The sequence below is a fragment of the Phocoena sinus genome, chromosome 3 (assembly GCF_008692025.1).
Source record: "Phocoena sinus isolate mPhoSin1 chromosome 3, mPhoSin1.pri, whole genome shotgun sequence".
Lineage (NCBI taxonomy): Eukaryota > Metazoa > Chordata > Mammalia > Artiodactyla > Phocoenidae > Phocoena > Phocoena sinus.
Window position 1 is genome coordinate 63,365,563 of NC_045765.1, and position 27,819 is coordinate 63,393,381.

A 27,819-nucleotide genomic window follows, 5' to 3' on the forward strand; every position below is an offset into this window, starting at 1 on the left:
CTCACCATTTTCATTCCTTACCTCTGGGCTCTACCAAGATTTCTATTCAATATAACAAATCACAAGTGTGAGTCATGGTTTTATTCCAATAATGACTGGATAAATCCTAAGCATACCAGGATGATTACAAAGAGGTCATATCTATTTACAGATATCAGTGATGATTTGAGCTACTAAATTCACTATCTCCTATCTGTGTCCGTGAACTCCTTTACTGTTGAGTCTGACCAACTTTGGAGGTAATATTATATAAATTACATTATCTTATACTCTACAAATAGTAAGCAAAACATTAATAGAGCAACAAAACTTTAAAAAAACCATTACACATAATAAGGTAACTGTGGGAAAAAGATATTACCATGACTTTATACAAAAATGATTCACAGAGGATTTTATGACCTGTTAATATTTAATGAGTTATGATACAGTGCTCAAAATGATACACAGCACTTATAATTTGGGGGGTAGGATGAAAACCATATGAATAAACTGCATAATACAGGAGGCCTCTACCTTTTGCTCATTATCTTTATACAAAGTTTACTTACTATGGCACAAAAGTCAAAAGATAACTGAAGCTAACTGCTTATAGACTCTAGCTTCACTGGAATTCTGCTAAAGGTGTATATAACTAGCATTAAGTCTTTAGCCTCCTTTCATTTTTTTCACTTTAGTTATTCTATCAATGTTTACTTCAGCATTTGCTAAAGAGATTCAAGTTTCTGACATTCAAAACTTATCATTTCCCAAAAGGTAAAGCTGTTTGTGTAATTCACATATCCTTAGTTTTCAATTTATTTTTACTGATTTGGATTAACTTTTTTTTTAACACCTAAACAGTAGCTTAGGATATCTAGACCGACAACAAGTAATCTTTTTAAATTGTTCTTAAAGGATTTGAAACAGCTTTATATAACATTACCAGAGTAGTTAATAGATATTCAGGCTAAGTGACATTTTATTTCTATCCTTCTGTATAAATAGGCATAAATCTTTATTGTGGACATACACCATTTCTTTCTACATACTTTGTTCTAGAAGTAGCAACCCACTTCCTTTCCTTTGGGGAAATCACCGCTTCCTGACCCCAACCATATGATTTTGATAGGTTGCCAACCACAGTAGTCGACAACCCTGACCACGGGGTGTGCACATGACACAAACTGGGCCCAGAATCCTTCCCTGGGAAGGACTAAGGGAGATGTCCTTTCTTCCTCATGGTGGTTAAACTGAGATGATGAACCTGGAGCTGAGGTCAATCATGGAAAAAACACCCACCTCTAGTCAGAAAGTGCAAAGAATCAAGAAAGAGACAGAGTTGAGAATCTTAACAGTGTCCCAGGTCCTGGATACAGATGTTTAAGAAGCCAGATCCAGCTTTCCCATGGGTAGTAATATGAGCTGATAATACCATCTATGGAAGTCTGGTTTCTAAGATCTTAACTAAAAATCGATGATTAATATGTCAAGATTAATATTAATCCTTGATTAGTAAGACAAATGGAAGAGAAACAAGGAGTAGACTGCAAAGATTAAGAAAAAAAAATCTGCCCTTCAATAACTGAGTAGCCTATTTTGGATTCCAAATTCTCATATTTAGGTCAAACTTCAGAAAATAATAAACGTTTTCAGTATGCCAACTTGTACTGTATGAAGATACACTCTGGGAACAATAAGTGATAATTCTACTTCTCTGGTTTCTAGAGTGTGGTGCACTCACTGGAACGCCAGCAGTGGCCCTCAGGTTAAAAGGCTTATATAAGGAGGCAATTCTATAAAAGATGAGAGCCACATCACCACAGAGAAATCCAAACACCCAAGTAGAGTTACAAGCAGGGACTTCGATCTAAGTCAAAGTACAGAAAGGCAAGGCATTTCATACTGGAAATATTTATAAATAGGTGGGTTGCTGGTAACACACTTAAAATTCAATCCTACTGTCTTTACTTTGCCCTTTAGAGTTTAGTAGGTAAGTAGCCTTTTCCCACTTAGTGTAAGTTTCAAAGTTGGTAACAGATAAGAAGTTCACAGGAGGCCCCAACATTTGTTTTTTATAAGGAATCTCTAAGCAAGTTTATAATGATCTTTTCAAAGGCAAAATTGCTAAATGCAGAACTGAAGGAACTAGACGTTCTCCTCTCTCAGTGAGAAACCTGAAGCGAACACAGGGATTTCCTTTTCTCTTTCTATTTAAGGTTAGTATGTTGTTTAAGTCACACATTGCAAGTATGAAAACTGAAATACAAAATAAGCTTAAAACTAACAACCTGAAATGGCTTCTCTAAGTACTAATGATATATTTTTCAATGCTTTTGCACGTTAAACCCTTTACACTAGAGATTTCTGCTACCACACGGCCACTTGAGATTGTTTCTGTACCCTGTATATACATGCATATGTGTGTGTATAGTAGAGCTAACTTCAGGAAATCACTGTATACTGAACAAAGAAAATGTGGTATAATACAATGGTCTACCACTGATATTATTGCAGTGAGACCTAAATTGGACTTCTCACCTCTGGAACTAAAGACAATAAATTTGTGTTGTTGTTTAAGCCACTAAACTTGCATAATCTGTCACTGACAGCCACAGGACACTCATGTACCTAGGGAAAGCATATTACTTGCCAAGATCCCACAGCTAACTAAAGCAGGTCTGGGAGTCTCCCTTGTCCACTGTCTTTCCTTTACACCACCATATATACAGTTATTTTAAAATAAATACCTTTGTGTTTCAAAAAAAGTTATGTAATTCCCCCAAACACTTAATACATAAAATAGAAAGAGAAAAATCAAATGCTTATATTAACTTTTTGTAAATATTGTTCACAATCAAGCCAAGCAATGTTCTACAATTAATTTTTCTTGTACTATGTTTGTGTTGAATTGCTTCTTTTTGTTTGCTTAACTTCCTATGAAACTAACATTAATTGTTGCAATACCATCCACAAATTTCTTGCAGTACAACTGGTTAAACAGCTAAACAACTAATCCATATAGTCTGAAATGTCACTAAATGGAATGGGTGTTTTTCATTCAACTGGCCTTCAACCAAAACACTTACGCTGTTTTTTAGTTCAGGGAAATGTTTCTGTATTATTATTGGGTTGTCCAAAAAGTTTGTTTGGGTTTTTCTGTAAGAAGTTACAAAACCCCCAAACTTTTTGGCAAACACTTTGATAATTTATTCTCCTCCAATGCCCCTTTCTTCTACTTTGTGAAACTAATTAGGCAGATTTTGAACCTTCAGGATTGATCATCTAATTTTCTTAGCTTTTCCCTTCTACTTTCCATCTCTCTTTGTTTTACTTTGTTTTTACTCTCTATTTCTTTGTTTTACTTTGTTTACAGATTTCTTTATCTTCCAGCCCTTCCACTGGACCTCTTTATCTCAGCTATATCATTTCCAAACACTATTTCTTCTCAATTTGTTCTTTCTGTCCCCATTCCTGTGTAGGCACACTGTTCTTAATTAATGGGTCCAATATCTTAATCATCTGAGGAATATTCACAGTTTTTATTGCTTTATTTTAGTTCTTTTCTATTCCCTGTATCATCTATTTCCTCTGAGTTCTTTCATTCGGTTAAGTTCTTTTAGCTTTCCTCATACCTGATGATCACCGACCGCCCAAATGAGGCTTAGTACACATGGGTCAGGCATGCTGAATGGTGGGTTCAAGGACAGGTGAGAAGATGGTGAAACTGGCTTTTTCCTTGGGGAGCCCACAACCACAGAAATCACCAGGTCTCTGCAGAGCCGGTCAGTTCTCTAGAGAACGATCTGCTGCAGGCCAGCCTGAGCAGTTCAAGCCTAGTTGCAGGCCTTCCAAGAGCAAGGCAGTTAAGACTCTGGTTTGCTTCTGGTCAGTATCCCCCTGTGCAGGCAACTGGGTGTGGCTATGTTCTGCAAATTCCAAATCTATCATCTGTGTTTTATTATCTTTCATCCATGCTTATGCTTTGTCTGCATTCTTTTCCTTTGTGGGTTTTACCCCTCTTTGTTTTTTAAACTCCTTTAATGTCATGCAAAGTGGGGTTTCAGGAGAGAGGAGACTGTACATGTGTGCTCAGTCCAACATCCTCTCTATGTTACACACCTGGATCTCTCTTCCTGGTAACTGAAAACCAAACCAAACCAAAATACTTCTGGTAAGAGACCAATTTTTCAAGCTTTAAAGGTCCAGTTCATTTCAAACAGAATGTGCTTGAAAATAACCAACAGAGATTTAAAACACAACAAAACAAAATAAAATCAACCGTTATTTAAAATGAGAGGAGGGCTTCCCTGGTGGCGCAGTGGTTGGGAGTCCGCCTGCCGATGCAGGGGACACGGGTTCGTGCCCCGGTCCAGGAAGATCCCACATGCCGTGGAGCAGCTGGGCCCGTGAGCCATGGCCACTGAGCCTGCGCGTCTGGAGCCTGTGCTCCGCAGCGGAAGAGGCCACAGCAGTGAGAGGCCCGCGTACCGCAAAAAATAAATAAATAAAATAAAATGAGAGGAAACTGCAATTTGTCAACTAAACATTCGTAAGAGCGCTTACTGCATGCCAGGCACTATGCTAAGCGCTTAACATAAATTACCTTATTTAATATACTTTATTATCTACTTTAATATATTTAAGCCTATTAGATAGGTGTCATTATTCCTATTTGCAGAGGTCACACAGTATTCCTATCTGCTCAAGGTCACACAGTAAATAAGCATTGGGATTGCAATTCAAACCCTTATTTGAACAACTCTTAAGCTCACAGATCTCCTATGAAGAGGGTAGAAAAAAGGGAAAAACTTGTTTGGTTTTTCATAACTACCCATAACTTTGGGGCTCATAAAAATGAGATCAATTTCTGACAGCTAAGCACTACTGAAAGCACACTTGTCTTATGTTTCTTAGTAACTATATCTGCTTTTTTTTTTTAACATCTTTATTGGAGTATAATTGCTTTACAATGGTGTGCTAGTTTCTGCTTTATAACAAAGTGAATCAGCTATACATACTTTATCTGTTCTTAAGGTCAGTGAGAAATGACATCTAGTAACTCCTTTATTTAATGTATGGGAGATTCTGTTTATCCTATATGCATGACTGACAGCTAATACTATTTCCAGTATCTTAATGATTTTTGAATCCATGCATATGTGCATAACGGAGACATGCAGAAGGATTTGTGCATGTTAAGACTCCAGTGAGAACATCACCCAACTGCTACTCAGGTAGACACTCAGGTAGACACTCCAAGAACAAATAAAACAAAATCAAAACCACAAAAAAGAGTGATGTGTGTGTGTGTGTGTGTTAGAATGGCAGGCACTTATATCATTAAGTTAATATGTATGAAAGCATCATTAAGTTAATATGTATGAAAGCATTCAAACTAAGATCTGTAAAAATGGCAGATAATAATTAACATTTACTGGCAAGAATTTTTTTTTTTTTTTTTAATTTGGCTGTGTCTCGCAGTGTAGGATCTTAGTTCCCTGAGCAGTGAAGGCGCCAAGTTCTAACCACTGGACCGCCAGGGAATTCCCAAGAACCTTTTAAAATGTTGAAACACTGCTGGTTTCACCATAACTTAACAAAACTAGTGATGTATTTTTGCAGAGTCTTATAATTCAATTGCATATCCAATGTGTGTATACATGTCCATTTGGGTAAAATTTATTGAAACACATACTAGAGAAAACTAGTCTTAAAATGCCAAGGCTGTGCCATTAACTCACTAGGCTTAACTTAGTTTACTAGTTCACTTAATAGTTTCCAAATTTGTGTGTGAGTGATGCATCTGACTAGATGTTTGCTTAGATGCCTTTAAAACTATAATTTTATGATTGTATGAAAATTATTTTCAATTCACAAATGAAAACAACTAACAAATGACAAACCAAAACGAAAAGGAACAAATGATGTCTCACCTGCTAAAACAGAGGAGTATAAGCATAAAAAATAGCTCTTCAAGGAACTAAAAGGTCAATCTACAAAAGTAATTGGAACATGAGCACTAGAAATATCTAAAAAATTAGAAGAATTTTTACTATGTACAGAGGTGATAAGAGACCAACCTTTACTCAGTACTTAAAGGAGATAGAGCTGAGATCTTAGAATCTGTCTTGCATATGCAAGCTAACAAAATTGATCTGTAATATTTTCTACCCATTATAAACATATTTAAGGCAGAGAAAGATGGAAGAACAGAATGGTTTTTATCATGTGTTTATATCACAGATGAACAGATTCTGAAGTGCTTCTAAAAATGTCCTATATAGTATTGACTTCATAATTATTAAAATACTATTGTAGTATTAGGCCCCAGAAATTATCTAAATTCTAACTGCCCTTTAATCACAGATTACATCAAGTTTACGTAAACATTTTATTCTTCTACAACCGTGAATAGTTTATTAACTAGACTTTACCTGCCTGGTACTGATTTCCTTTCTTTCTTTTGCCTTTTGATTTTTAAAATAATAAAATTGAGATCCTTAACTTTCCCTCCTATTTGTATATACCAAGGCCATGTGAGAATCAGGACCCAAACCACTAACTCTGGACAAATAAAGGCTTAATCCTCTGTATCCTTGCTGTTTCTATGTTTATAAAACCCAAGAATCAGTAAAACAAAACAATGCAAAGGTTCATGCTATTGGTATTTCAGAAGCACCTTAATTTTAGCCATTTTAAGAATTCAATGCCTTATGAAAAGATGCAGACTTTCACATCATTTACACAAATAACAGAACATGTAAATGAAGAAAGTGTTTTCTAAATAAACATGACAATCTCCCAGATGCATCGGTGAGATGACTTGAAAACAATAGCTCTTTTAAGAAATGTTTCAGGATTCATGTAAGCTGTCAGTTAATAGGAGCTCACACTGGCTACTTAACACGACCTCATAAATAAAGAACATTTTCTTTATGAAGATATAGATAGTATTTTCTAATGAGCATATAGAAAAAAAATTAAATTAGGACTTATCTGCCATATAAATATATATTTTTAAAAACTATTTGACCACAATGTTTTTTTCTCTTCCTGTTCATCAAAAACAATTTTCCCTGCGTTTCTTTCCCTTTTTTTTCCAGTGATAATTATTTTTATCACAGTGAAGATAAGATAATCCTGTTTCTCAACTCTAGAGCTCCATGCTCTGACTTGTTCTGTATTCAGTGGTCTCCAATGTGGGAAATGCTCACCTGGGGGGTGTTCAAAATGATCTGCTGGAATGTGAGAGGAAAATACTAGACCTTCTAATTTTACTTTTCATCGTTTCTTAAATTAAGTTCTACTAATATTTTGTGTATAGGATGACATAGATGCCTGGTGGCTTCTGAATGCATTTATTTCTGTAATAGTTACTAGAAACAGAGTAAACAAAAAGCACTGAATTAGATTAATGCTTCATCATACTTGAAACTAAATACAAGAATGAAAGCTGCTGTAGTATAATGTCTTTAACTTCATGGACTTCAATTTATCTAAATGTGTTTTCCTGTACTCTCAAAGAACTCGTCTTATGGTATAATACAAACGGAATGCGCTGATGAACAAAAGTGTGGAGGAGCTGAATTGGAGAATTTTATTTCAAGAAATCTCTGATTTGCGTACAATCCTGAAGCTCACAACCTAGAAGTTTAAAAAAATCAGGTTACTTTTCACTCTCATTAAATTAAAATGCAAGATAATGCAAGGGTAAACATTTCCTCTCGGACTGATAAAAACTGAGTCGGAAAACATCATGCTGGTAGGAACACAAATTGATAACACCAAATTTAAAACAATGTTGTCTTGCATGGTAAAAGCTAACTAATGTCCTTAGACTTCAGAACCAATAATTTCACTCCTAGGTATATACCCTAGAGAACCTCAAGCACGTGTTCACCGGGCAACACATACACAAAGGCACGAAAGAGCGTCATTCGTAACAGTCCCATACTGTGAACAACTCAGAATTTCAAAAGGACTATATGGATGTACACGGTGTAGTCATACAACAAAACGTTCAAGAAAAGTGGAAATGAAGTTCAGTTACCTGCCTCAATACAGATTAATCTTATAAATTTAGCATTGAATTAAAGAAGAAAACACAATTATATCCACTGGAACTCCACTCAAAGTTAAAACAGGTAAATTAACCTATACTGCTCAGGGCATATACAAATGGTAAAATCATAAAACACAATAAGGAAGTAATCACCATAAAAAAAAAGCAGGGCAGTGGCTCCTCCAGGTATTGGAGCACGGATGTAAATGAAAAGAACGCTAGGGGGCTTCTGGGGTGTTGGCAATGCTCCATGTCTTAACTTGGGTAATATGTGCTTCATAATATGTTTCATAACTATTTATTATATATATATTTATATATAAAACAAACTTTTAAAGTACTTTTTTTGGTATGATAATGGTATTGTGGTTATGTTAAATATGAATCATCTCTTAGAGATAAATACTGCCATATTTATATATAAAGTGAAATAATGCTTGGAATTTGGCTTCAAAATAATACAGAAAAGAGCAAAGTAGATGCACTGAGATGAACAACATCAGATAAGAACTGATATTGTTGAAGCTGAGTGTATGAGGTTCAGTATACAACTGTCTACTTTTGAATTATTATTTTTGCTGATGTCACTTTTTAAGTAACTATAAATGGCAGCCACCACATGGCTTGCTAAGAAATAGCTTGTTTTACTTTGACGTATATATTAAAAAACTCCAATCTAAACTGAATAAAGATCAATTTAATAAAAGCATTAAAGAAAACCATTTCCTCTCTGACATTTACAAACTTACAAAAGCATTCTAGTTTCTGAAGATAAATGGCTTTCTACTACCATCTCACCCCCTCTCCCAGCTTGAACTCATCCAGAATGCTATGGACACTAACTTACCAGCACTTCCCGACTGTGCTATCAGCACAAAACAGGGTAGGAACACCAAAATCCTTATGCCAAGAGCCTTTCTAGTTTGTCTTCAAGCTCATGTATACAAATTGAAACTTTCTCCTCAGGTATAAGCAGCTTATTGTCTCTATGAAGAAATCCAGTAGCCACTCCTGAGGCAGGACAGGCAGTTCCAGTGAACAAGATAATCTTGGTAATTTCTAGGTTTAGCAATACAGTTAAGACATTTGAATCAGTCCTCTACACTGCCTTTCTACAAAGTAGGGATATTTTTCATTTTTCCACTGATAAGTGTAATTTTCCATTTCTATTACATGAATTCATCTACTAAATGTTTTGAGATGACTGTGGTTACATAACGTGATTTTCTGTGTAATTAAACAAATCAAGAGCATGCACATTTACGTTTCCAGAAAAAGGAAAAATGACAACGTATCTATCATACTCACACCTCATTTAGGGTGTGTGGAAATGTGATTCCTAAAAAAGGAAGTTCTACATGAATCTATGCCATCTGAGGTCCTTATCGCATAGTACTGGTGGAAATGCACCACACTTGAGCAAATACTCTTGTTTGACATAAATCCCCTGAAATTATAGAATGCCCTCGCCTAGAGTTTCCTCTAGCCACCTTTCATAGAACTGTTGGTTCATACTCTCAGGCTGCAGTAAACAGCTTTCATGCTTTTCATGTCTAAGGTCTAAGGTCTTCTAGCAACCCCTGTCTACTGACCCATTCCATCCCCTTCCAATTCTTCACCCATTTCCCTCGAAGAAACCTTAGACTCTCTAAAATATGGAGCACAGTGCCCTTCCTTTGTTTTTTTTATATGGCAGTTACCACATCATCACTTAAAGACACACACCCCTACTATTATGGATTAGAACTGCACATCAGAACAACAACAAAAATGAAGAAAAGTCACTGTAGGAAATGAATTTTATTGCAGAACACACTACACACATGATTGCAGACTGCTGAGGAGGACTCACTGGCTGGGAGTACAGGAAGGAGAAGGTAACTCACTGGCCTACAGGATGCAGTCTGGTCAGGCAGTGCTAACTCTCCATCTGGGCATACAGTAACATTAAACATTCAAACTAGGATATGAGAAAAGGATATGTTCTTCACTTGAAAGAACAAAACCATTCAATGATTTCCTATTTCACAAAGTGTAAAAATCAGTCTTTCCCCAGCCTGGAAGGCCATACATGACCCGGCCCTTAACTATCTCTGACCTCACTTCCCACCACTGCAGCCCTGGCTCACAGCCACTCTGCCTTCTTTGACATTCCTCATACACATACAACCCTTGCACTTCCAGAACTCTTGTACTCGCAAGTCCTTCTACATAAGCATGTGCCTTACTGCCTTAAACCTTAGCTTAAATATCACTTGATCAGAGAGGCGTTTCCTGTACACTCTTAATATCCCCATTTCTCCTCTTTTTTCTACCTTCTTTTTCCTTAGAGCAGTTACCATCACCTGGTATCACAGACACCTATTTATTCACTAAATATCTCCTCCACTAGAATGAGAGCCACGAAGCAGAAACTGTTTTGCTTTCTGTTATTTCATCAGTACCTGGCTCACTGTGGAAATACCAGAGTATTAATACATGACAACTGGGCATAGGTGTCTAATTAAAATAACACATTTCAGAGACAAAGAGCATTATAAAACATCAGTACTATGTGGGGAAACACTATATGGGGAAAGTATGTAATATGACTAGAAAAGGGGGAGGTTGTAAATCAATATGCATTGTTTTTGAGGATACTTTAGAAGATTATTACCTTAATTGTGGTGATGACAACGAGTGTATAGGTATGTCCAAACTCACCAGTTTGTATACATTAATTATGTGCAACTTTTTGGTATACCAATTATAACTCAATAAAGCTGGGGGGAAAAAAGTCCACCAGCATGCCAATGCACAACAGTAAGTAGGTAAAGAATTCACTACGGTCCTGTAAACAGCTGACATGATGGGAAACACTATAGAACAGTTAAGTTACTATGCAAGAAGTTCCATCCTACCATAGAAAAATGAACTAAAAGAGCTGGTGGAAATACACGAGGTATTATCTAAGTCAGGGGAAAGCTGGCAAAGATTTCATAGCGTTGACATTAGATCTAGGCATCTTAAAGGATGAAGAGAAAATTGGACGTGGATGGCAGAATTTCCGTAGAGGTAATAAAATGTGCACAGGTTAGAAGGGATAAAAGTGGGGCAGGTACCAAGAAGAAGTCAGCCAAGACTACTTACTATCCATATGACTTTGCGCAACAAACTGAACCTATTTCAACTGAAAAATAAGGATAATGGTATCTTCCTCAGAGAGCTGCTGTGAGGAAAATGAGATGGTAAATCAAGAAGGATGTGAGGCAACCTAGCTATGACATCTTCCACCACTGATTTCCAAAGCTGACTTGGCTGTTCTATCTCAGATTGTCTCCCTTTCCTCTCATGGCTCCTCCAGAAGCTGGTCTACTTGGTAGAAGAGCATAACCTTCTCAATCATATACAATGGTCTAGCACAGTTCCTCACACATGGCATTTACTCAAAACACATTTACTTTTTTTTTTCTCCTTTCTTTAACCAGATGTTCAGAATTCCACTGACAGGCCTTAGAACTGCCCTGCAATCACTGCTGGGGTCCTAATTCTCAACTTGAGAACCAGCATTATGTTTAATAAGCACCCCACCCAATCTGTACATGTATTACTTCATACTTACAGGTTGAGGCTGTTCTGCAATACAGCAGTTGAAACACAACCAGAATTCACTCATGCTTACAGTCCAAGTTATAAATGAGCACCAATGAAGTTTCCAAATCTCAATTCAGGAAGCTTCACAAAGCAGGCTTCTCAATATGATAGATGTCCAAAGATGCCAAAATAATAACTTTATTACTTCTCTGTGTTTTTGTTCCTGGAAGTCAAGTATCTTATATAGTCAATCTAACAAACGAAAGGTCAGATTGTTTCCTTTCTTTGCTTTTGATTCTACAGGGACTCGTTTCTGAACCACCAGGAAAGGTATAAAAATTGTTGTCTTGACTCAGGACCTTAACAGGTAGTCTAGAAAAAAGAAGAAAAGAAAAGAAGTTACTTTACTTATCTTACCCTTAGAAACTTTTATTTCTTAAATCTGTGATAAAATTAAGACTATTTCCCCAAAAAAGTAAACATTGAAAAAAATCAAGATTTTAATAAATTGATATTCATTCAATAAAAAAATATTTGAGTACTTTCTCAGTGTCAGGTATTAGGAATATAGCAGTTGAAATGAGAGAGTAATCCTTGCCTTCATAGAGCATTCTATTTTATGACTGTAAAAGCTTTCCCCAAAGCCATGACTCTAAACCTTGTAAGACATAAATGACAGCTATTTTTATATGTGTATAGAAGATCTTCAATGAAGATTAATGCATATATGTTCAATGTCACAAATATGGGTAATAAGGCATGAATTTAGGACCCTGATTCTACACAGTCCAGAGGACATGTCCTCCAACATACTAGAGGACAGTGACATGTTAAGATCTAAACATATGTTCAAAGAGAAAGATAAGAAGGAAGAAAATGTACATTCTTGCCACAGTAAAATTCAGAACCTGGAATGCTTATTTTCAAGGAGAGGTGAACATTCCTTCTGTCAACCAAACTCCTAAACAAAGAAGTAGCAGTCTTGCAATTGGCTCTGTCCAATAAAGTGGGTAAATACTATGAAGGTTTATAAGCTCAAAAGAATTGTATGTTTCATTTACTTCCTTAGCAAGAATGTAAGAGCAAAGGGTTAAATTCACAACATCATGAATATTATTTCAGGGCTATTTACTTAAGCTTAATTCCTCCCTGAATCAAAGACCATGGCCATTAAAATATCATTGTGAAATCTCTTTTAACCAATTTTATGAAAACAAATATGCCTTTGTTTGAAACTGAAACTTCCTTATGCTCATCACTGCTGATGTAGCACATACAAACATGAATTACTCTGTTTCAAATCTACTGGATTTGAAATCTGAGGTTTTAAAATCTATTATTTGATTTATTCCATCATATTTTCTCATCTACATATAGATCTACACAATTTCCTTTTTATTTGTAATTTACCTTTGCCAGAAACCACCTTCAAATACTAATTTTACATTGTAAGGTGTTTTATTTTCTTCTATTTTTAACTGAGTATACATTCCTTTTGTTTAACACTTAAAAGTAATAGATGACTTCCGCATTTACAATCAACATTTTTGCAAATTCAGATTTCCTTCCTATTTAGAGTAAAGCTGTTCCTTATTTTGCAAATTTCAAAATATACATTTTCCCATTCCCATGTACTACTCTGAAAATGACATTAACAATATTTCCTTTCTTAATATTTAGTTGAAGAATGACTGTTTAAAGTACAATAATTTGTGCTTCTATTTTTGGAGATTAGACAGAAAGGATACTTAAGAATAATGACCTAGATAACAGATATGATGAAATACATTTTCAAACCAAGGGGATGTTTGCAACTCCACAGGTTTTTATTTGTTAAGTAAACATATAAATCTAAAAATGTTTCAAACATGCCTTGGAATATCATACCAATACACTTTTTCCATTTTCTTGCTTTTCTAAACAAAATTCCTTTTTAGAATTTTTTTCAAATGTATATATACTTAAAACACATTTATACATAAACACCTTGTAGATAAGTATTGAATCTGTCACAAAAAATTTCAACATTACCACTAATAATAAATATATTAACAGGTACTTTCACTTCTTGAGCTCAAAGTTGCTTAAATCATGTCCATTTTGAAAACCTTACTTTAAAAAAAAAAAACCTTAAGATAACAAAAGAAGAGTCACTTTGCAACAACATCAACAACTAAACTTGGCTCTAAACACAGCTCAGCACATTCCACACATAAATGAAGGGTCAAACTGGGCTACAGCACCAGAGAGTATTTCACGAACTCACAGTTTCATTAGACATAAGATTTTAGAAAAGCTTAAGTGAACTGTCAGGCCACTTAGTGACTGGCAGAGATTCCCTGCATTAAAAGTTCAGTCTCTTGACTTTTAAAGAGATTGGCATGAGTAAAAAAGTGCAGTAGTATTCTCTGGTCAAAAATATAACCTCCTCCGTCCCCTCCCCACCTCCTCACTTTCCACACCTACAAATGCTACAGATATAAGCTTTATACTTGTGGGAACAGTTTTGCTGCTGACAATATGAAAAATTTATGTCCCAACGTCGAACCCACAAATTAATAAAACTGTTTAGGTCAACTTCCAAAGAAACAACAATAAAGCCATGATTTGAAAAACAAGGCAATGAGGCATACCTTTTAAGACAATTTCTTCCCTTTTTTTTTTTTAACGTGGAATACTTTAACTCAGTTGAGGTATTGAGCATGCTCAGTTTGTGTGAAACAGAATCAGATGTTTAGAATTTAGACTGTGATATAAGAGATGTGTGGCAGTTGTTAGTATTACACTAATTTTTAGCAATGTTAACTTGGGCAAGTGACAAGCTCTATCATTAGCTATAAAAAATGGAATGCTTCACTGCCAATGTCACAGGTCTGAAATGAGGGCTAAATTACGATGTACATAAGGGCACTGCATATATCATAAAGAGCTATACTGATACAAGATGCTCTTTTATTTGTTATCAAAATTAAAATAGCTAATAGCAGAATGAAGTAGTAAAAATAATTTGTAATAGCTGTAAATTTTTAGGAAACAGCCTAAAAGTCTATTCAAAAAAAAAAAAAAAGAATAAAAATTTTTTTAAATGAACTGAGAGACAATCCACGGAATGGGAGAAAATATTTGCAAACACTGCAACCCACAAGGGCTTAATTGCCAAAATATACAAACAGCTCATACAACTCAACAAAGAAAAAAAAATCAAACAACCCAATTGAAAAATGGGCAGAAGACCTAAAGAGACATTTCTCCAAAGAAGAAATACAGGTGGTCAATAAGCACATGAAAAGATGCTCAACATCGCTCATTATTAGAGAAATGCAAATCAAAACTACAATGAGGTACCACCTCACACCGGTCAGAATGGTCTACAAAGAACTAAAAAGTTTACAAAGAACAAATGCTGGAGAGGGTGTGGAGAAAAGGGAACCCTCCTATACTGTGGGTGGGAATGTAAACTGGTACAGCCGCTATGGAAAACAGTATGGAGGGTCCTCAGAAAACTAAAAATACAATTACCATATGATCCAGCAATCCCACTCCTAGGCATATACCCAGACAAAACTATAATTCAAAAAGATACATGCACCCCTATGTTCACAGCAGCACTATTTACAATAGCCAACACTTGGAAACAACCTAAATGTCCATCAACAAATGAATGGATAAAGTAGATGTGGTATATATATACAATGGAATACTACTCAGCCATAAAAAAGAACAAAATAATGCCATCTGCAACAACATGGATGCAACTAAAGATTATTATACTAAGTGAAGTCAGAAAGAGCAAGACAGGGGCTTCCCTGGTGGCGCAGTGGTTGAGAATCTGCCTGCCAATGCAGGGGACATGTGTTCGAGCCCTGGTCTGGGAAGATCCCACATGCCGCGGAGCAACTAAGCCCATGCTCCACAGCTACTGAGCCTGCGCGTCTGGAGCCAGTGCTCCACAACAAGAGAAGGCGACGACAGTGAGAGGTCCGCACACCGCGATGAAGAGTGGCCCCCGCTCACCGCAACTAGAGAAAGCCCTCGCACAGAAACAAAGACCCAACACAGCCATAAATAAATAACTAAATAAATTAAAAAAAAAAAAGACAAATACCATATGATATCATTTATATGTGGAATCTAACATATGACACAAATGAACTTACCTATGAAACAGAAACAGAATCATGGACATAGAGAATAGACTGTGGTTGCCAAGGGGGTGGGGGGTGGGAGAGGGATGAACTGGGAGTTTGGGGTTAGTAGATGCAAACTATTACATATAGAATGGATAAACAACAAGGTCCTAATGTACAGCACAGAGAACTATATTCAATATCCTATGATAAGCCATAATGGAAAAGAATATGAAAAAGAATGTATATATCTGTAACTGAGTCACTTTGCTATACAGCAGAAATTAACACATTATAAATCAACCATACTTCCATTAAAAATTTTTTTAAAAAAAAGAATAAACGAATAGGGACTTCCCTGGTGGTGCAGTGGTTAAGACTGCACTCCCAATGCAGGGGTTCCCTGGTCAGGGAACTAGATCCCACATGCATGTTGCAACTAAGAGTTCGCAGGCCACAACTAAGGAACACACGTGCCCCAACTAAGACCCGGCACAACCAAATAAATAAATATATATATTAAAAAAAGAATAAACAGATAGCATTTTAAACTGAAAAAAAATGAATGGTGCTCCATTCGTACAAAAGAACACTATACAAAATGAAAATGAATGGTAGTTTCATCCAACACACTGGACAATTCTCAGTGCCATGTTATTCAGGGAAAAAAGGCACAAAACAATATACATGGAATGATTTCCTTTATACAAATTTCAAAAACAAGTTCAACTAAACTATTTTGTTTAGAGATGCATATAGAAGTATGAAAGTAAAGCAAGAAAAATTATAACAGAAGTCAGGAAAGTGGTTAGGGCTGAGGGCAGGAATTAAGAATTAGGAAGAGATGCATAAGAGCTCCTGGAACACTGACAATATTCTACCTCTTGACTTAAGTGGTAGTTATACAGGTACTTGCTTTATAATTTTGTATTAAATAGTACATTTATGGTCTATGCAATTTTTTATATATTATATCTTTAAATAATAACAATTTAAATAATACGTAAGTAAAAGAAGCAAATACTAACAATTTCAAGTTGTTTGTAATAGAGTGATGAAAATGCAAAATACAATGTCAAGTAAAAATGAACACACTTTGCTAGAGACTTTGAAGGAACTGGTAAAATTTGGGAGGTTTGAGTGGCGAAAGGGGTGATGAGGTCTGAAGTTCTACCAGATGCCAAAGAGATTTCCACCAGAAATGCAAAAATTACTAATCAATGACCAAGTCTGAATTCTCAGTAAAGCTTATTTATAGCTGCACCAGCATTAAATCTGTCCCAATCTAGTTAAAATCATTCTTTGATATTGACTTGTGGTACAAGACCCTATTGGGAAAGAAAATACAAAAACCAACCCATTCTGAAAAGAGCTTTCAAACTACATACTTATCACAGACCTACTTTTCTGTGGCTAATCAAAGTTCAGTCAAGCCACTGTTCCCTGAACTCAGTTATAAAAGGCACAGACAGGGGTGCATGTAACTACTAAAAATAAGAGGGTTAGTTTTTTTTTCTTAGAATGACTGCTTATAGGTTAGTCTTTCCCACAGTTTCGTATTAATGTAATCACATGGTACTTTCTTTAATATCTGGCTTTTTTAATTCAGCACGTTTTTGAGATTTACCATGATGCTTCTATTAGCTAATTCACATAGATTTCCATTGTGTAGACACAGCACAATTTAACTTCATATTTAGTATTTCCAGTTTTTGGCTGTTAAAAATAATGCTGCTATGAATTAGTGTATACAAATATCCATGTAAACAGAAATTTTCATTTCTCCTGAGTAAATATTTAGAAAGAGAATTGCTGAGTCATATTTTAAGTATAATTTTAACTTTATAAGAAACTGTGTACCAGTTTTCCAAATCAGTTGTACCATTTTGCATTTGTAGCAGCAAAGTATGAGAGTTCCAGTTGTTCAACATCCTACCAACACTTTGTATCGTCAATCTTGTTATTTTTAGTCATTCTAGTGGGTATAAAGTACTACCTTGCTGTGGTTTTAATTTGTACTTTCCTGATAACTAATGGTATTTAGTCTTTTCATGTGCTTGCTAGTCATTCATATTATCTTCTTTGGTTAGGTATATTCAGATCTTTTGCCCATTTTTTAATTTAGTTGCCTTATTCAGTTGTGCTCTTTACATATTCTAGATCAAGCCCTTTGTCTGATAAGTGTATTGTGAAGATGTTTTCCTGGTCTTTGTCTTTCCATTTTTAAAAAAAATAGCACCTTTCGGGACTTCCCTGGTGGTCCAGTGGTAGAGAATCCGCCTTTCAATGAAGGGGACGTGGGTTCGATCCCTGGTCAGGGAACTAAGACCCCACATGCCGCGGGGCAACTAAGCCCACGCACTACAACTACAGAGCCCACAAATTACAGAGCCCACACGCCCTGGAGCCTGCGCATCACAACTAGAGAGAAAACCTGCGTGCCACAACTAGAAAGATGCCCGTGCACTGGAACAAAAGATCCCACATGCCTCAACGAAGATCCTTCATGCAGCAACTAGACCCGACACAGCCAAATAAATAAATATTTTAAAAAACAGCATCTTTCAAAGAGTTTAAGTTTTTTAATTTAACAAAATCTAGTTTATCTATTTCATCTTCTATGATTTGTGTTTTGTGTTCTAAGAAATTTCTGCATATCCCCCAAACATAGCTTTCCTTGTATTTTTTCTTCTAAAACTTTTAGTTTTTACTTTTCAGTCTATATCAATTTTTAGTTATTTCTGGTGGTATAAAGTAAAGGTCAAAGATTCCTTTTTTACATGGATATAGCCCATTGTTCCAGCTCATCTGCTGAAGGCTATCTCTGCCTATTGACTTGATTTGGCACTTTTCACTGAAAATCATATAACTGTAGGTTTGTGTCCATTTCTGGGCTGATTATTACACTGGTTTATGCCTATACTAGAACCAGACTGCCTTGACTGATATACTTTTTTTATTATTACTATTTTACTTTTTTTTTGGCTGTGTTGGGTCTTAGTTGTGGCATGCGGGGATCTTCGTTGCAGCATGCGGGACCTTTCATTGGGGTGCACGGGCTCTTCGTTGTGGCATGCAGGCTTCTCTCTAGTTGTGGCGCACGGGCTCCAGAGCGTGCAGGTTCAGTAGTTGCGGCGTGCGGGCTTAGCTGCCCCACACAGCATGTGGGATCTTAGTTCCCAGACAAGGGATCAAACCCGCATCTCCTACACTGGAAGGCAGATTCTTAACCACTGGACCACCAGGGAAGTCCCTTGACTGCTATACTTTTATACTAAGACTTGAAGTCAGGTAGTGATAAGTCTTCCAAATTATTCTTTTCCAAGGTTACTTTGGATTGTCTAGATGCTTTGCATTTCCATATGCATTTGAGAATCAGTTTGTCAGTTTCTACAAAAAAAAGCCTCCTCCAAATCTGATTAGGATTGCATTTATTTTGACAATTATTTGGAGATTTACATTTTAACAATAGAGTATCTAACCCATTAACATGGCACATCCAATAGTCTGTAGTTCTAAGTGTACAGGTTTTCTATGTGTTTTGTTCCTTTGTTTTTTAACTTTGTTTACAGCTTTCATATGAAAGCTTTTTTTTTTTTTTGGCTGTGCTGCGTGGCTTGCGGGATCTCAGTTCCCCGACCAGGGAAGGAACCTGGGGCTACGGCAGTGAAAGCGCCAAGTCCTAAACACGAGACTGCCAGGGAACTTCCCATATGAAAGCTTTAAAGACTTATGTAGTCAAACATCAATTTCCATCACAGATTAGGTGGTTTATCTTACTTTGGACAAATTTTCATCATGGACGGGGGATCTCTTTTACTTATCCCAGGATTATAAACCTATCATCCCACATAGTTTCATTTAGGTTTACTTTATAAATTAACTTGGACATTAATATTTTATGGGTATAGTTAGGTAACATTTTCAGTCTACTCAGGCTTTTTCTTTCTAACATCTTCCTTTTCGTCTTAATTAAAAACTCAAGTACTTAATGCCAAACATATACATATGTAGGGGAGAGATTCTTATATTGGCTCAAACCTGAAAGAGTTTGCAACACAGAGCAAATTAATAACATGAGAAAACTACTGTCCCCTTCTCTAATGCCCACACTTCTCCCCCCTGTATGAGACTGAATACCATGCTTCCTCTCTTTAACAATAAATCCTCCTTTTCCTTTCCTGCTACTTTCCTTTCTTTTTTCCAGTTTCTCTCTCTCCCTTTTTCTTTCTCCCTTTTCCATGTCTTCATCCACTCTCCTTAAACCCTTTGTTAGCTATGTAGAGTTAGAAATAACAATTTTGTGACACATAGTAGATTCCCAATTTATTAGTTCATGGATTGAAAGCTATCTTAATACTCTGAACTTTTCTCCCGCTTCTAGGTAGATATTTACACCCACCTGCTAATGAACATCTCATGTGGTCTCCTTGTTCATTTAAACACATTATTTTTAACACTAAATTCACATATCTGTGTCTGCGTTACCTTTCTTGGTGGGTGGCACCACCATGCAATGTTTACCAAGCAACACATACTCAAAGTCTATCCCACTACGTGCAGTTCTGTGAATAAAACCATACTGTAAAATGTTTTCTTATATGTAAACAAGTCTTTACTGTTATTCAAAAATTAATACAAGCACAAAGATTTTTTTAAATCGATACATAATAAAAAAGCTATTGAAAATGGCAAATCAGACCTATCCCGAGGGAACCTACCTCAACATAATAAAGGCCATATACGACAAACCCACAGCAAACATTGTCCTCAATGGTGAAAAACTGAAATCTTTCCTCTCAGATCAGGAACAAGACAAGGATGTCCACTCTCACCAGTATTATTCAACATTGTTCTGGAAGTCCTAGCCACGGCAATCAGAGAAGAAAAAGAAATAAAAGGAATACAAACCGGAAAAGAAGAAGTAAAACTGTCACTGTTTCCACATGAAATGATACTATACATAGAGAATCCTAAAGATGCCACCAGAAAACTACTAGAGCTAATCAATGAATCTGATAAAGTTGCAGGATACAAAATTAATGCACAGAAATCTCCTGCATTCCTATACACTAATGATGAAAAATCAGGAAGAGAAATTATGGAAACACTCCCATTTACCACTGCAACAAAAGAATAAAATACCTAGGAATAAACCTACCTAGGTAAACAAAAGACCTGTATGCAGAAAACTATAAGACACTGATGAAAAACATTCAAGATGATACCAACAAATGAAGAGATATACCATGTTCTTGGATTGGAAGAATCAATATTGTGGAAATGACTATACTACCCAAAGCAATCTACAGATTCAATGCAATCCCTATCAAATTACCAATGGCATTTTTTTACAGAACTAGAACAAAAAATCTTAAAATTTGTAAGGATACACAAAAGACCCCGAATAGCCAATGCAGTCTTGAGGGAAGAAAACGGAGCTGGAGGAATCAGACTCCCTGACTTCAGACTATACTACAGAGCTACAGTAATCAAGACAATATGATACTGGCACAAAAACAGAAACATAGATCAATGGAACAAGATAGAAAGCACAGAGATAAACCCACGCACCTATGGTCAACTAATCTAGGACAAAGGATGCAAAGATATACAATGGAGAAACTGGGAAACTGGACACAGCTACATGTAAAAGAATGAAATTAGAAAACTTGCTAAAACCATACACAAAAATAAACTCAAAATGGATTAGAGACTTAAATGTAAGACCAGACACTATAAAACTCTTAGAGGAAAACACTGGAAGAACACTCTTACATAAATCACAGCAAGATCTTTTTTGATCCACCTCCTAGAGTAATGGAAATAAGAACAAAATAAACAAATGGGACCTAATGAAACTTCAAAGCTTTTGCACAGCAAAGGAAACCATAAACAAGATGAAAAGACAACCCTCAGAATGGGAGAAAATATTTGCAAAGGAATCAACGGACAAAGGATTAATCTCCAACATATATAAACAGCCCATCCAGGTCAATATGAAAGAAAAAAACAACCCAATCCAAAATTGGGCAGAAGACCTAAATAGACATTTCTCCAAAGAAGACATACAGATGGCCAAGAAGCACATGAAAAGCTGCTCAACCTCACTAATTATTAGAGAAATGCAAGTCAAAAGTACAATGAGGTATCACCTCATACCAGTTAGAATGGGCATCATCAGAAAATCTACAAAGAACAAATGCTGGAGAGGCTGTGGAGGAAAGGCAACCCTCATGCACTGTTGGTGGATATGTAAATTGTTACAGCCACTATGGAGGTTCCTTAAAAAACTAAAAATAGAATTACCATATGATCTAGCAATCCCACTACTGGGCATATACCCAGAGAAAACCGTAATTCAAAAAGACACATGCACCCCAACATTCAATGCAGCAGTATTTACAATAGCCAGATCATGGAAGCAACCTAAATTCCCATTGACACACAAATGGATAAAGAAGTTGTGGTACATATATACAATGGAATATTACTCAGTCATAAAAAGGAACAAAATTGAGTCATTTGTTGAGACGTGGATGGATCCAGAGGCTGTCATACAAAGTGAAGTAAGTCAGAGAGAGAAAATCAAATATCGTATATTAACGCATGTATGTGGAACCTAGAAAAATGGTACAGATGAACTGGTTTGCAGGGCAGAAGTTGAGACACAGATGTAGAGAATAAACGTATGGACACCGAGGGGGAAAACCACGGTGGGGTGGAGATGGTGGTGTGAACTGGGCGACTGGGATTGACATGTATACATTGATGTGTATAAAACTGATGACTAATAAGAACCTGCAGTATAAAAAAACAAACAAAAAAAACAACTAATACTAAACTTTCTTTGGGTTATTTGTATGGAAATATGTTAATATAAATGTTTCAGACATTACAGGAAATTTCTAAAAATCTTACATGTTCTGGTATAATGTTCTAAGTCATAATTCTAGTCATTACTTTAAAATGTATATCTCAGAAATAACTAAATTTCCTTGTCTACTGCATTATTATGAACTTTCATCAAATCTTTAACCGTGGTCATTTTTAAGTCATTTGTCATTTACAGACAGTTCTCGGTGTACTGTGATGTTTTTGCAAAAATGTTCCTATAAAAGGGTTCCATCTTCAAGGAATTCATGGAAAAGACTCTGACAAGTACAGGTTTCTGGTAACTGACCATACTGCTGAACTGAATGAATAAGCATTTTCAGAACTCTAATGGAAAACTGATGAATTCATAAAAGTGCTAACAAAAGATCAAGATGAAAAAAATTAATTACATGGGACTGAGTCAACTGATGAGGATGATTATAATCTTGGTGACTTTCTCTTTGAATAAAAAAACAAAAACCCCCACAAGGACTCAGAGGCAAAAATATACAAATCAATTTTCACTGCAAAGTAAAGGACCTGTTACAGTAGAGGATTACTGGACTGATTGTCAATATTATGACATAGTATGAGTGTGTTCCGTGTTTGGTAATTGCGATCATTGTTGCTTTTGTTGTGGTCAGCCGTTTACAATGCTTGGTGTCATTTTATTTATCGCTTGTAAAAATAAAATACAGTGTGTGTGGAAAAAAAATCTTCCAACAAACAACAGTCCAAGACCAGTTGGCTTCACAGGTGAATTCTATAAAACATTTAGAAAAGAGCTAACACCAATCCTTCTCAACTCTTCCAAAAATCTGCAGAGGGAGAAACACTCCCAAATTCATTCTACAAAGCCACCATCACCCTGATATCACAAAAAAGAAAATTATAGACCAATATCACTGCTGAACACAGAAGCAAAAATCCTGAACAAAATACTAGCAAACAGAATCTAACAACACATTAAAAGGGTCATACACCATGATCAAGTGGGATTTACCCGAGGGATGCAACAATTCTTCAATATACATATACACAAATCAATCAATGTGATACACAACATTAACAAATTAAGAAATAAAAACCATATGATCATCTCAATAGATGCAGGAAAAGCTTTTGACAAAATTCAACATCCATTTATGATAAAAACTCTCCAGAAAATGGGCACACTCAATGGTGAAAAACTGAAAGCATTTCCAGTAGGATCAGGAAGAAGACAAGGATGTCCACTCTTGCCACTCTTATTCAACAGTTTTGGAAGTCCTAGCCACAGCAGAGAATAAAAAGAAATAAAAGGAATACAAATTGGAAAAGAAGAAGTAAAACTGTCACTATTTGCCAATGACATGATACTATCCTAAAGATGCCACAAGAAAACTACTAGAACTAATCAATGAATTTGGTAAGGCTTCAGGATACAAAATTAATACACTGAAATCTCTGGCATTCCTATACACCAACAATGAAAAATCAGAAAGAGATATTAAGGAAACACTCCCACTTACCACTGCAACAAAAAGAATAAAATACCTAGGAATAAACCTGCCTAAGGAGGCAAAAAACTTGTACTCAGAAAACTATAAACACTGATGAAAGAAATCAAAGATAACACAAACAGATGGAGAAATATACCATGTTCTTGGATTGGAAGAATCAATATTGTGAAAATGACTATACTACTTAAAGCAATCTAGAGATTCGATGCAATCCCTATCAAACTACCAGTGGCATTCTTCACAGAATTAGAACAAAATATCTTACAACTCATATGGAAACACAAAAGACTCTGAATAGCCAAAACAATCTTAAGAAAAATGGAGTTGGAGGAATCAGCCTCCCTGACTTCAAACTATTACACCACAAAGCTACAGTAATCAAGACAGTATGGTACTGGCACAAAAAAAGAAATATAAATCAATGGTTCAGGATACAATGCACAGAGATAAACCCAACACATACGGGCACCTAATGTGCGACAAAGGAGGCAAGAACATACAATGTAGAAAGACAGCCTCTTCAATAAGTGCTGCTGGGAAAACTGGACAGCTACATGTGAAAGAATGAAATTAGAACACTCCCTAACACCATACACAAAGGTAAACTCCAAATGGATTAAAGACTTAAATGTAAGACCAGAGACTATAAAACTTTTAGAGGAAAACATAGGAAAAGCACTCTTGACATAAACCACAGCAAGATCTTTTTTGACCCACCTCCTAGAGTAACAGAAATAAAAACAAAAATAAGCAAATGGGACTTAAAACTTTAAAGCTTTTGACAGCAAAGGAAACCATAAACAAGACAAAAAGACAAGCCTCAGAATGGGAGAAAATACCTGCAAATGAAACAACAGACAAAGAATTAATCTCTAAAATATACGAACAGCTCATGGAGCTCAATATCAAAAAAACAAACAATCCAGTTAAAAAATGGGCAGAAGACCTAAATAGACATTTCACCAAGGAAGACATACAGATGGCCAAGAGGCACATGAAAAGATGCTCAACATCACTAAATGCAAATCAAAACCACAATGAGGTATCCCCTCACACCACTCAGAATGGCCATTATCAAAAAAGCTAGAAACAATAAATGCTAGAGAGCGTGTGGCGAAAAGGGAACCCTCCTGCACTGCTGGTGGGAATGTAAATTGATACAACCACTATGGAAAACAGTATGGAGGTTCCTTAAAAAACTAAAAATAGAACTACCATATGACCCAGCAATCCCACTACTGGGCATATACCCTGAGAAAGCCATAATTCAAAAGGAGACATGCACTACAATGTTCACTGCAGCACTATTTACAATAGCCAGGACATGGAACTAACCTAAATGTCCATCGACAGAGGAATGGATAAAGAAGATGTGGCACATATATACAATGGAATATTACTCAGCCATAATAAGAAACAAAACTGAGTTATTTGTAGTGAGGTAGACGGACCTAGAGTCTGTTCTACAGAGTGAAGTAAGTCAGTAAAAGAAAAACAAATACCGTATGCTAATGCACATATATGAAATCTAAAAAAATCAAACAAAAACAAATGGTACTGACGAACCTACCTGCAGGGCAGAGATAAAGAGGTAGACATAGAGAATGGACTTGATGACATGGGGTGGGAGGGCAAAGCTGGGGAGAAGCGAGAGTAACATCCGACATATATACACTACTGAATGTAAAATAGTTGGCTGGTGGGAAGCAGCGGCATAAGCAAAGGGAGATCGGTTCAGTGCTTTGCCGATGACCTAGAGGGGTGGGATAGGGAGGAGGGGTGGGAGGCTCAAGATGGAGGGGATATGGGGACGTATGTATGCATATGGCTGATTCGCTTTGTTGTGCAACAGAAACTAACATGGTATCGTGAAGTAATTATACTCCAATAAAGATCTATTAAAAAATTAAAAAATAGAATAAAATGAGGTAGTTTCATATTTTAAATGATCTTCAAAATATCCTGAAAAACTTATTTAAATAAATCTGCGATTCTCCTTGCTTAGCCCACACATAAACTTTTAAAGAATAAGATGTATTTTTAACTAAAATTTTAAAAATTGACTTAGAATTTAAATGAACCAATACACAGTATCCAGATTATATAAAAAAGACTTGAAAGGCCCTGAAAGCATTCACAGACTTGACTAGGGACCAGTTAGTGCTGTGACAACTGTTGAAGAAAAAGTTAAAAATATATCTACGTGGGATTCCAGTTGGTGGTTTAAATAGTTTTTTTGGTTGCTTAGAGAAAATAATGTAAGGAAAAAATACTTCTCTATCATCTTTTATCTTCCAGCTCCAGAATGAAATTTAATATATTTCTATAAAAAGTGTTAACAATTTACATGTAAACATCAATATAGGAATGTTTTAAAATAGGTTATCTTATAATATGCTAATCTCAAAGGTAATAGTCAAATAAGTTCAACTTGGGGACAACACAACACCTCAACACAAAGAAAATATGTAATACTTGTGTCTTAGCTATTGGAAAAGAGTCTTCTATTGCTATAATAAACTCTAAGTGCAGTGTATCAGTTAGGAAATTTAGAAGTACACATACATTTAGCTTCCTTTTTGGTTTTTCTTTCCTCAAATTAAATGAGGAAATCGATAATCCTTTCTGATGCTACCTCTTAACTGGATAACAGAAACAAACTTCAGCACGTATCTGAATGCAGGATTTCACCATACATGGATACATGTATTATATACAGCTGACCACTGAACAGTGCAGCGGGTTAGGGGGTTGAGATCCTTCCTATGGTAGAATATCCAGGTATAACCTTAGAGTCGGCCCTCTGTATACATAGTTCCACATTTACAGATTCAGTCAACCATGGATCGTGTAGGACATATTTACTGGGAAAAAATATCCACATATAAGTGGACCCAAGCTATTCAAACCCATGATGTTCAAGGGTCAACTGTACACATGCATGTATTTGACAGATATTGTTGAGCAATCACTATGTACTAGCCCCTGTGAATATGACAATGTCGAGGGAGTGGTTCAAACAAAACTGAACACTTTAAAAAAATTATTACTCACTAACTAGGCTAAATATAAATATGTAATAAGCACCAAAATGCAGCGTCACCTTCTACTTCAAGAGGTAATTCACTTTCGGATTTCATTCAGTTAAGTCCCAGGACTCTGACAAGGAGAGCTAGGTATCCAAGTAGTCCACAGTTGGGGCATATTCACTAAGGTCCTGATGTAGAAATCTTACTATTCCCGTATGTTTCAGCCCCTGATGGAGTCAGATAAGATTTTTTAAAATCTCAGGGGCTTCCCTGGTGGCGCAGTGGTTGAGAGTCCGCCTGCCGATGCAGGGGACACGGGTTCGTGCCCCGGTCCGGGAAGATCCCACATGCCACGGAGCGGCTGCGCCCGTGAGCCATGGCCGCTGAGCCTGCGCGTCCGGGGCCTGGGCTCCGCAACAGAAGAGGCCACCGCAGTGAGAGGCCCACGTACCGCAAAAACAAACAAACAAAAATCTCAGTTATATAGATGATAACTGTAGGTTGCTCAAGGTTCAATGAGAAGACTAAGCTCTATTTAAGAGGAAAAGTGAATCACCAGAATGCCTGCATATGTGGCAATGAAAGCAAATAGAATGTAACTGAACATATGAGGAATTCACCAAAAAGTATTTTTGTGCTGTATCACACATTGGGTTTTCAATAATTCT

General features: G+C 36.2%; 1 protein-coding gene across 10 annotated transcripts in view; it reads right to left on the reverse strand.

Annotated features, from left to right (window-relative positions):
- The window catches only part of CDC42SE2 (CDC42 small effector 2), a 116,190-nt gene that overhangs the window by 36,954 nt on the left and 51,417 nt on the right, over window positions 1-27,819 (reverse strand). For all 10 annotated transcript variants that reach the window (XR_004349146.1, XR_004349145.1, XR_004349147.1 and 7 more), the window contains one exon: window positions 11,646-11,989. Coding sequence is in view for 7 of the 10 variants with exons in the window: in XM_032626265.1 (XP_032482156.1) it covers window positions 11,646-11,699 (54 nt within the window). In the remaining 3 variants the exon portion in view is untranslated. The remainder of the gene's footprint in view (window positions 1-11,645; window positions 11,990-27,819) is intronic.